The sequence below is a fragment of the Oncorhynchus kisutch genome, linkage group LG12 (assembly GCF_002021735.2).
Source record: "Oncorhynchus kisutch isolate 150728-3 linkage group LG12, Okis_V2, whole genome shotgun sequence".
Lineage (NCBI taxonomy): Eukaryota > Metazoa > Chordata > Actinopteri > Salmoniformes > Salmonidae > Oncorhynchus > Oncorhynchus kisutch.
The window spans coordinates 13,722,610-13,733,928 of NC_034185.2; the positions used below are offsets into that span (position 1 = coordinate 13,722,610).

Below are 11,319 nucleotides of genomic sequence, written 5' to 3' on the forward strand. Positions count from 1 at the left end.
TATAGTTTTAACCGTGTTGTGAGGCTATACAATGTTTGTTTACAACCATGTTTTTTTTTACAAACAAAGGAGCAAAACAAGATCACATTTTGGGTTCTGGTGGTGTTAGTTGAACCAAGCTCATGAGGCATGTGTATCTTATATTCTTCAAGAATCAATGTCTATGTATGGTTCATTTAATTTCAGTCCAAAAATTGATGTATCAATCACAGATTGCCCCTTTAAGAGGCCTAACATATTTTTTTTACAATAGGCCTACATTACTGAGTTTACCCATTCACTAGATGTTTGACAACAACGCCTCCCTTCGCTCATCCAATCCAATTCAATACCCAAAGCCGATCAATATGAATATATTATCCTAGGTTGCGTCACACGGTATCCCACCCGCGCTGCTGCTTATCCAACCGCAGTGAACCCTCGTGCGGAGGCTACTTGATACTGCGCTTTGCAGGCTTCTATAGCAGCAGTGTGATACATAGCCTAGGTGTGATGTCCTGCTGATGCACATGCTTGAAAATAACGCAGCTGAGTTTGTCTATTTGTGATGTTTTTTCTACTTCTCTTATCTTGAATTCGCATTTGACGCGCCGAATCTGGTAATTTGTTCGCGACTGAATTACCGTTTCCAAGAGTGGATGCTGGATACATGTGTTGGAGCATTTGTAGGATTTCAAAATTCTGAATGAAATGCAGGTAGGCAAAAAAACGTGAACATTTTACTTCAATTGGAAACTTTTCATCTGTTCTTATATTTCTGGAAAATGTTTATGGTTCGGTTTTCATACGGATACCCTGGTCTAAGTCAGTTGTTCAGCATGCCAATACTTTTGCTGTTATTTTTTTGTCTTCTCTTAGGTCTGGTAAACCCAGTGACACAGTCCATTTGAGATGTCCGAAATCCATAATTATAATCAAAGTCGACCCAGCAGCACACGTGGCAGTGATTATGTGTGGCAGTATGAATATTATGATGATGACGAGCCCGTGTCTTTCGAGGGTCTCAAGGCTCATCGATGTGAGTGACATCTTATTTTACTAAACGCCTTCCCTGGCCTCTTAATGAAACGCTAGATAAGTCAATTGATAGAGTGTGTGCACACATTACATTTTGTCGGCGTGAATTTGTCGCTGTGCGTGTGTGTCTGCGCGCGTGCATGTTTGTTTACACTCCCACCCCGTCTATCCTCTGTTAATTAAGTTTCTATAATTGCATCAGGCAGCTGCTTCCCTAATTGTAATGCTCCTTTTTTCCAAATCAGTGGGACACCACAGACTGGTTCAATCAACCTTGTTTCAACATCATTTGTCAACATATTGTGATGTGGAATCTAGGTGGAAAATAGTGGATTTGCAAAAAGTCATCAACTGTTGTTTTGAGTAAAAATTCAACCACAGGATTATGTCATTATGGTAACCAATTTTCAACAAACCTCAATGTTGAATTTGTACCTTTGAAGCAACATCAGATGCAATATCCTCTAAGAAAAAAGTATAAACTGGATGGTTCGAGCCCAGAATGCTGATTGGCTGACGGCCGTGGTATATCAGACCGTATGACATTTATTTTTACTGCTCTAATTATGTTGGTAACCAATTTATAATAGCAATAAGGCACTTCTGGGATTTGTGATATATGGCCAATATACCACGGCTAAGGGCTGTGTCCAGGCACTCCGCAATGCGTTGTGTATAAGAACAGCCCTTAGCCGTGGTATATTGGCCATATACCACACCCCCTCGTGCCTTCTTGCTTAATTATAAACTGGGCAGCACCTTCTACTGGAGAGTTGCGCCATCTACAGCTATCCCTTTGGTCTTCCATCCAGGATATTAACCAAGTCCAGCTTAAATATTTTTCACTGACTATTACCAATGTGAGAATGATTTGAGAAATCTACACCTAATAGATTCACTGTTGCAATCAGTCATCCCAAAGGGTGCATTTAACAGAGCAAATTAAATGTTACAATACTTCAATCATAAACTCAGCAAAAAAGGAAACGTCCCTTTTTCAGGACCCTGTCTTTTTCAGGACCCTGTCTTTTTCAGGACCCTGTCTTTCAAGGAATTTGTTTCCCATTGTTAAGGTTTTCTTCCGTCGAAGGAGAGGAGGACCAAAATGCAGCGTGGTTATTTTGATTAATCTTTAATAGAAGATAAACACGAATAATACAAAACAAGAAACGTGCCGTGAAAACCTAAACAGCCTTATCTGGTGCAAACAAACAGAGACAGGAACAATCACCCACGAAACACTCAAAGAATATGGCTGCCTAAATATGGTTCCCAATCAGAGACAACGATAAACACCTGCCTCTGATTGAGAACCACTCCAGGCAGCCATAGACTTTTCTAGATAACCCCACTAACCACTATCCCATAACCTACAACAAACCCCTAGACAAAACACACCACATAAAATAACCCATGTCACACCCTGGCCTGATCAAAATAATTAAGAAAATACTAAGACCAGGGCGTGACACCCATGCTTGTTCAATGAACCATAAACAATTAATGAACATGCACCTGTGGAACGGTCGCTAAGACACTAACAGCTTACAGACGGTAGGCCTTTCTACTGACTCTGGAAAAACACCAAAAGAAAGATGCCCAGGGTCCCTGCTCATCTGCGTGAAGGTGCCATAGGCATGCTGCAAGGAGGCATGAGGACTGCAGATGTGACTGTCCCTGTTCGGATTCGCATTTATCGTCAAAGGAATGAGCGTTACACCGAGGCCTGAACTCTGGAGCGGGATCGAGGTGGAGGGTCCGTCATGGTCTGGGGCAGTATGCCACAGCATCATCAGACTGAGCTTGTTGCCATTGCAGGCAATCTAAAGGCTGTGCGTTACAGGGAAGACATCTTCCTCCCTCATGTGGTACCCTTCATGCAGGCTCATCCTGACATGACCCTCCAGCATGACAATGCCACCAACCATACTGCTTGTTCTGTGCATGATTTCCTGCAAGACAGGAATGTCAGTGTTCTGCCATGGGCAGCGAAGAGCCGGGATCCTGTTGGATCGGAGGGTGAGGGCTAGGCCCCCCCCCCCAGAAATTTCCGGGAACATGCATTGTGCCTGGGTGGAAGAGTGGGGCAATATCTCACAGCAAGAACTGTCAAATCTGGTGCAGTCCACGAGGAGGAGATGCACTGCAGTACTTAAACCCCCTTTTGTTCAGGGACACATTATTCCATTTCTGTTAGTCGCATGTCTGTGGAACTTGTTCAGTTTGTTTCAGTTGTTGAATCTTATGTTCATCCAAATATTTACACATGTTAAGTTTGCTGAAAATAAATGCAGTTCACAGTAAGGGGACGTTTCTTTTTTTGCTGAGTTTATATTCAATTCTGTAATTTAGGACTAAAGCATTTAGGAAGTCATCAACAGCTATTGATTAAATTCATCCCAGGATAAAATATATAGCCAATGTCTATAGGCCTAGGGTTTCATGCTTAGGTTTACAGTGCCTTGCAAAAGTATTCAACCCCCCTGGGGTTTTTCCTATTTTGTTGCATTACAACCTGTAATTTAAATAGATTTTAATTTGGATTTTATGTGAAGGACATACACAAATAGTCAAAAAAAAAATAAGTAAAATTTTTAAAATGACTTGTTTCTAAAAAAATAACAAACTGAAAAGTGGTGTTTGCATGTGTATTCACCCCCTTTGCTATGAAGCGTCTAAATAAGATCTGGTGCAACCAACTACCTTCATAAGTCACATAATTAGTTAGATTGCACACTGGTAGACTTTATTTAAGTATCACATGATCTCAGTATATATAAACCTGTTCTGAAAGGCCCCAGAATCTGCAACACCACTAAGCAAGGGACACCACCAAGCAAGTGGCACTATGAAGACCAAGGAGCTCTCCAAACAGGCCAGGGACAAAGTTATGGAGAAGGACAGATCAGGGTTGGGTTATAAAAATAAATAAAAATCTGAAACTTTGAACATCCCACGGAGCACCATTAAATCCATTATTAAAAAATGGAAAGAATATGACACTACAACTAACCTGCCAAGAGAGGGCTGCCCACCAAAACTCGCAGACCAGGCAAGGAGGGCATTAATCAGAGAGGCAACTAAGAGACCAAAGATAACCCTGAAAGAGCTGCAAAGCTCCACCATGGAGATTGGAGTATCTGTCCATAGGACCACTTTAAGCCGTACACTCCACAGAGCTGGGAATTATGGAAGAGTGTCCAGAAAAAAATAAGCAAACATGTTTGGTGTTCGCCAAAAGGTATGTGGGAGACTCCCCAAACATATGGAGAAGGTACTCTGATCAGATAAGACTAAAATTGAGCCGATTTGGCCATCAAGGAAAATGCTATATCTGGCGCAAACCCAACTTCTCTCATCACCCCGAGAATACTATCCGCTGTGGGGATGTTTTTCATCATCAGGGACTGGGAAACTGGTCAGAATTGAAGGAATGATGGATGTCACTAAATACAGGCAAATTCTTGAGGGGAAACCTGTTACAGTTTTCCAGAGATTTGAGACTGGGACGGAGGTTCACCTTCCAGCAGGACAATGACCGTAAGCATACTGCTAAAGCAACACTTGAGTGGTTTAAGGGGAAACATTTAAATGTTGTGGAATGGCCTAGTCAAAGCCCAGATCTCAATCCAAATGACTTAGATTGCTTAACACCAGCAGAACCCATCCAACTTGAAGGAGCTGGAGCAGTTTTGCCTTGAAGAATGGGCAAAAATCCCAGTGGCTAGATGTGCCAAGCTTATAGAGACACACTCCAAGAGACTTGCAGCTATAATTGCTGCAAAAGTTGGTGGGGGGGTGAATAGTTATGCATGCTCAAGTTCTGTTTTTTTTTCTTATTTCTTGTTTGTTTCACAATAAGAAATATTTTGCATCTTCAAAGTGGTAGGCATGTTGTATAAATCAAATTATACAAACCCCACAAAAAATCAATTTTAATTCCAGGTTGGAAGGCAACAAAATAGGAAAAATGCCAAGGTGGGTGAATAATCAAATGGAATCGACCAGTGAATAATACATATGTCGCATTCACTTCTCCATCTCATCCAAAAATCTCACCAGAACAATCGTACTGTATTTAAAGAGAGGGAATAAGAGAAACCTGAAAGACAGAGGGAGAGATGGAGATGATGTAACATCTTCCAACGCAGTGTGCTTGTTTTACAACTTAATGACTATTTACTGACCGGAAATGGACCATAATCCCTTGTTGATCTGATGTTGCAGACTCCATCGTCATCGGCTTCTGGGTGGGACTAGCCGTGTTCGTCGTCTTCATGTTCTTCATCCTCACCCTGCTGACCAAGACAGGAGCCCCGCACCAAGAGTGAGTTGAAAACAGCCCCTCTTTCCCCCCCTAAACCGTACAATCTGTCTACCCCATCTACGTTCCCCATTTCCCCTGAAACCCTCTACCCCTTACCTCTACACCCTTTGCTGGGAGCCCTTCCAGAACCATGGACAGCCCCAGAAACTAGCATTGCAGTTTCAAGGCCTTTTTCTCAATTGTCTCAGTCTGTCCCCACCTCGCCTTCTCTCTGTTATCTGGACTAATCTAAAATAATTGAGCAGGTGAAATCCAGCCTAATTATGAGCTTCCACCATATTGTTTTCACCTGCCAAGTATTTTCTAATCAGTACAAATGAAGGAGAAGACCAGAGGAGAAAACAGATTTTTAGACAATTGAGACAGAGCCAAAGACGGATTCCCTCGATCATATCCAACCGTCTTACTTACCGCACTGCAGAACAACTGTGGCTAACATTTTGCTTTTTGGTTAATATGCCATCAGCAGAATTTCCATTAGTAGATAATAAATAAGAAAGAGAGGTATATGTCAAGGAGAAATGAGGAGCTTTATTTATCTGTTTATATTCATTTGTCTCTGCATCCATTAAGTCTCACCTCTCGAGGCTGTTTCATGGCACTTTAGAGGCAGATGGCTTGGCTCTGGAGTGGAAACGCACTAACACTAGAGATACCATTGACACAAAACACTGGTGACACACTGGTGTGGAGGTAAGTCTCAATGGGAAAAGCACCATTTGGGCTGTCTTGCTCACTCCCATATGGTTATTGGCAAGACAGCACAAACAGATCTGGGACCAGGTTAAGAAAGGCTACCTTTGGGAAAAAAAAAATAATCTAGTAATCACCCAGTGAATATAATCTGTTCTCTCCGTAATGTGATAAATCGTCAGTCTGTTAAGACTATTTCTGAATTACACAATCTAATAAAGGATTCAATCAAATGTTGGATTATAAGACATTCAGGAGCTATATTGCTGTCCTTGAAAGTAATATAAATTCATTGACACGTATTGCTCCTTCTGGTTTGTCCCTTCCCACTGGGCAACTGTTGAATCAACGTTGTTTCCACGTCATTGCAACCCAAAAAAATCTATGTGATGACGTTGAAACAATGTGGGGAAAGTATTGGATGTGGGGAAAGTATTGGATTTGCAAAAAGTATTGGATTTGCAAAAAGTATTGGATTTGCAAAAAGTAAGGTCATTTTGTATTTTTTTCCCACCCAACTTTTAACCTAAATACAATGACATGGTGACATTTTTGTTGTTGATTTCACGTTAAATTGACAACTCAACCAAATGTACATCTAGACTTGAACTGACGTCTGTACCCAGTGGGTTCTCCTCTTCATCTTGCTCACATTCTCGCCACTTAACTTCTCTGCTCTTTCATAGACTTCTCTCTGCCCTCTCCTTTCCATCCATCCATCCTCATAATCTTTCCTAAAGTCCTATTAAATTGAATTTCTCTCCACTCCTAACCTTCCCCTCTTCTCTTCTACTAACCCTTCACCTCAACTAACCTCTCCTCTCTTATCCTCTCCTCTCTTTCTAAGCCCCTCTTCTCTCCTTTTATCCTCTCTCTTCCCTCCTCTCTAACCCCCCCCCCCCCCCTCCTCTCCACTCTAACCCCCTCTGTGAGAGAGATGGCCATTACTCTAACACTTAAAAGGCTTAAAATCGAACTGAGAATGTCCTATTCAAAATTACTTTATTTAAAACTGCAGTAGCAGAGCAAGTTAAACATACACAACTGGCAGCTAAAACTTATATGGCTCACCGTAGTTAAAAGTAGTTCTGAATACAAAGGACATGGTGTTATAAATCCTTTGTGCCAATAGTGGATTGTGAGCACTAACATACAACTTGCTCCATCTTAAATGTTTCGTTGATGAGTCCACATCATTTCCAGAAGGCTCAACAGTGAATTCTGGTATCCCAGAACCAGCCCCCTCTATGCCTGCACAATCTCAATCTCCTCCCCGCTCACTTTGAGGCCCATCTGGGTTATTTTCTCTACAGCCAGAGCCACTGGCTACCCCTTTCAGCAGCCTCTGAAGTTGCCTTCATGGTTTGACATAATGCTTGGCAGTGGATCCCAAGGTCCTTCAGCAACCTGGTAGTAGATGTTGCCACAAATCCACGACACCCAACCTCCATTGGGCAAACTCTTGCTTTCCAGCCTCCGTGCTCGGTATCCACTGCAAGCTCAGCCTCTTCCTCTCGTATGCCTCGTCCACCTTATCATCCCAAGGCACAGTTAACTTCACAAAGTAGAGAGCGCACAGAGACCGGGACCATGGTCTACTATAGTACCAGGTTTGGTTTTAGGTTGGTAACAGCTGTTGTATCTCAGATGGAACTATGAGGCATTGGTCCACATCAGTCAGCATTTTCCATTCTAGGGCCGCATTCAGATTTCCAGCCTTTGTCCTTGGAGAGAGATTTCTCAGTTTTTGTTCTCCTCCGTGGACAAATGCTTTTTGTTGCGTAGGGTCAGGTGTTCTGGGAGGCAAGGCATTGATGGTTGTTCACTTGGTTTCAAAGCTTCAGCTTGGCAGGATGGATGGACCTGTCAATGCTCTTGAGTCCTCTGATGGTTTCCTGCCTTAGCACCTGGGCTGGGTCTGTGTCCTTGAGACTTGCATCATACTGTCGTCACCTGGGCTGGGTCTGTGTCCTTGAGACTTGCATCATACAGTCGTCACCTGGGCTGGGTCTGTGTGCTTGAGGCTTGCATCATACCGTCGTCACCTGGGCTTGGTCTGTGTCCTTGAGACTTGCATCATACTGTTGTCACCTGGGCTGGGTCTGTGACCTTGAGGCTTGCATCATACCGTCGTCACCTGGGCTTGGTCTGTGACCTTGAGGCTTGCATCATACCGTCGTCACCTGGGCTTGGTCTGTGACCTTGCGGCTTGCATCATACAATACTTCCAAGGGTTTTTATGGGCTGCTCTGTTGGTATTGGCTCATCATTGATGAAGAAACCTTTTGTCAGACAGTTTACCTTTGGTGATAGACATGCTTCTTGATTTGCAAGGTATTTATTCAATCTACATTCTGGTCGACTTGAAGTTATCTTGAAGTTATCCAAGCAGGCACCTGGTGCATGCTGCAGTAGTGGTCATGGTTGTTGTCGTGTCTTTGGCTATGCCGGATTAAGTGATATATGACATGCTATTCTATAAAATAATTTGTTTTTTTTCCAGGTGATCCTCCAGCTCTTACTTTTAGAGTTATGCTTTTTTCCTTGGTGAAAAGCGCTTTGATGAATTTGAAAGGGATAATTAATTGAACCCACCTGGTGTCCCAGGTCTAAATCAGTCCCTGAGTAGAGGGGAACAATGAATAAACGCAGTGGAACTGGCTTTGAGGTCCAGAGTTTAGTTTGAGGGCTCTAAACCCTAGGTTTATACCCACTTTTTCTTTCTTGCTGGATGGGCTCAATACACTCCACATTTGATGTTTATGTGCTTGAGTTAGCCTGCTCAGAGACAGGGGTACTGATATTCTACAAACTGTGGTTTTGCTCGAGTCACTGAACATTCGACTGACTTAAATGACTTCTCAAGAAGTACTGATCAATGCGAGACCCTGTTCTCCCTCCTCCAAGCACATTCTACTGACACAAACATTCTGGCACACCTACTTTAAGATGGCAGGTGACCCAATGACTGAGCTGAAACCCCTGTGTCAATTGCCGACTTCCATTAACTGGACCAATAGAAACAGTTGACAATGAACACGACTGCAATTGGTTGAAAATGATGGAAAATACCTAGTTACTGGTACGTTTGGCTCTATAAAAACTTGGAATAAAAACACTTTAAAATGAAGGTCTCTATTGAAGGCCTCTCTTTCACACCCTCCCTCTCTCCTCTCCTTGTAACATCTCGCTCTCTATTCTCCCTCCCCAACAGAAACCCGGAGCCGTGCGAGAAGCGCCACCGGCTGGGGAACTGCGTCGTGGACATCCACTGCCCCCAGGGGGACTCCCTGACCGACGAGGACAAGGCCTTCTCGCGCCCCCTTCTGGACGAATCCCGCTCCTTCTTCTACATCAGCAAGGGGAAGCAGGGGAGAGGGGGTGGATGTGGGCCGCATAGGGTCCGTGGGAGTCTGGGAGGACGCAGCTCCTTCGGGTTGGAGGAAATGGGAGAAGCCAGCGAGCGGGGAGACGGCGGTATCGACCTCCAGGGACTTCCAGAGGAGGGAAAGTCAGAGAGGGAACACAGCTTCCTGTCGCACCACTTCGACATTCCCAACTTTGTGAACTCAGAGCACAGCTCAATGACGGGAGAGGATGATCTGCTGCTCTGTGAGCCGCCCGCCCTCCTGGACAGCCAATCGTGCGTTCAGGATGGCCACCACGTCATCAGCTGAGGCCCCGCCCCATCCACATACATCATTGACATCATTATTGGAGATATGTTACCATAGCTGCAGATGAATGGCAATACTTGAGTTCCAAATGGCCTCTTCTCATTTCTTTTATAGGAGTGTGGACTAACAGGTACTGTAGAGTCACACTGACCTCACCCATGACTACCAGGGTTGTGTTCATTAGGGCATGCAACAAAAAACATTTTGCAACAAAAACGAACATTTGTGTTTCTTATGCACAATTCCAGTTAGTCCCGCCCTGTTTCAGTCCGTTTTCCTGTGTTTGGTGACTCATGAACATGACCTAGCTCTTTTCCATCTGGCTATTGGCTGAAAATACTCTCTACAAATCACCATCAGGCCCTGGTGAACCTTACTTGTTAGCTTGTACTAATAGGTTGACACAGGGTGACAATGTTTTCTGCAAGGGAGAATATTCTCAAGTGGAAACTGCAGCGTCTTTTTTTTAACCTTTTATTTAAGTAAGCAAGTCAGTTAAGAACATATTCTTATTTACAACGACGGCCTAGGAACATTGGGTTAAATGCCTTGTTCAGGGGCAGAACGACAGATTTTTACGTTGTCAGCTTGGGGATTCGATCTAGCAACCTTCCAGTTACTAGTCCAATGCTCTAACCACTAGACTTCCTGCCGCACCAAACCATCACATTATCTTAATGGCTAACTCATGAATTCATTTTATAAGTATGGGCTGGATGACACTACACTGGAGAGATGAGATGCCTCTTTATGAGAAACCATCTCATAAAGATTGAATGAAAAAGCAGAGAGGGGGTTGGAGAAGAGCGAGCGAGAGAGAGAGACTGTGTGGAATACATATTGATGAACACTAGTCTTCCGTTGCCCTTGTCGTATCTTGACTGAGAAATGTTCCAGACAGAAACATCATCAGACACTAAAGAAGCAGGTTCTAAACGTATAAATGCATGTATAAATACTGTTCATGTATAGATGATTATACAGGTAATATAAACCACCAGCCATGAGTCTCTGAGTGTTTTTTTGTTAACAGGTATATTACACTAGCATAGCATAAACACCTAATTAAAGTCTTCATCCAGCTTCAGAACCGGCAGCTGCATCTAATCTAAGCTTTGTTTGCTTTAATTCATCTTTATGAAAGAACAGAAAAAACAAACCTTTCATAATACAAACACATTAGTCAATAACAAGATGACAATACAAGGTACAAGGAGATTGTCTCATTGTAAGTTAGAGGAGATGTCATCCTGCATTCATCTTGCAAAGACTAGCTTGCGTCCCAAATGGCACCCTATTCCCTTTAGTGCACTACTTTTGACAAGGGCCCTATGGCCTCTGGTCAAACATTGCGCACTAAGTAGTGATTGGTTGCAATTTGGGACACATACAAAGAGGTTTGTGGCGAATACAAGTGAGCCGATCAGCATTAGATGTCAATTAATGCATTCAAACCAGGAGACTTGATGCTGACAAACAAGGGAGGGAGGGAGGTACAAACACTAAACCTGCCATCTACACTCTTAGAAATAAAGGTGCTATCTAGAACATAATACGGTTCTTCAACTCTCCCCATAAGAGAAACCATTGAAGAACCCTAGTTGG

The 11,319-nt window shown here is 43.2% G+C and overlaps 1 protein-coding gene across 1 annotated transcript; it reads left to right on the top strand.

The window, feature by feature from the left end:
* Nucleotides 1-370: 370 nt before the first annotated feature.
* Nucleotides 371-10,818, top strand: LOC109901327 (melanocortin-2 receptor accessory protein 2A). The gene is made up of 4 exons (XM_020497365.2): nucleotides 371-696; nucleotides 859-1,018; nucleotides 5,245-5,344; nucleotides 9,252-10,818. The coding sequence occupies exons 2-4, from the start codon at nucleotides 892-894 to the stop codon at nucleotides 9,712-9,714; spliced, it is 690 nt and encodes a 229-aa protein (XP_020352954.1). The 5' UTR covers nucleotides 371-696; nucleotides 859-891; the 3' UTR covers nucleotides 9,715-10,818.
* Nucleotides 10,819-11,319: the final 501 nt, after the last annotated feature.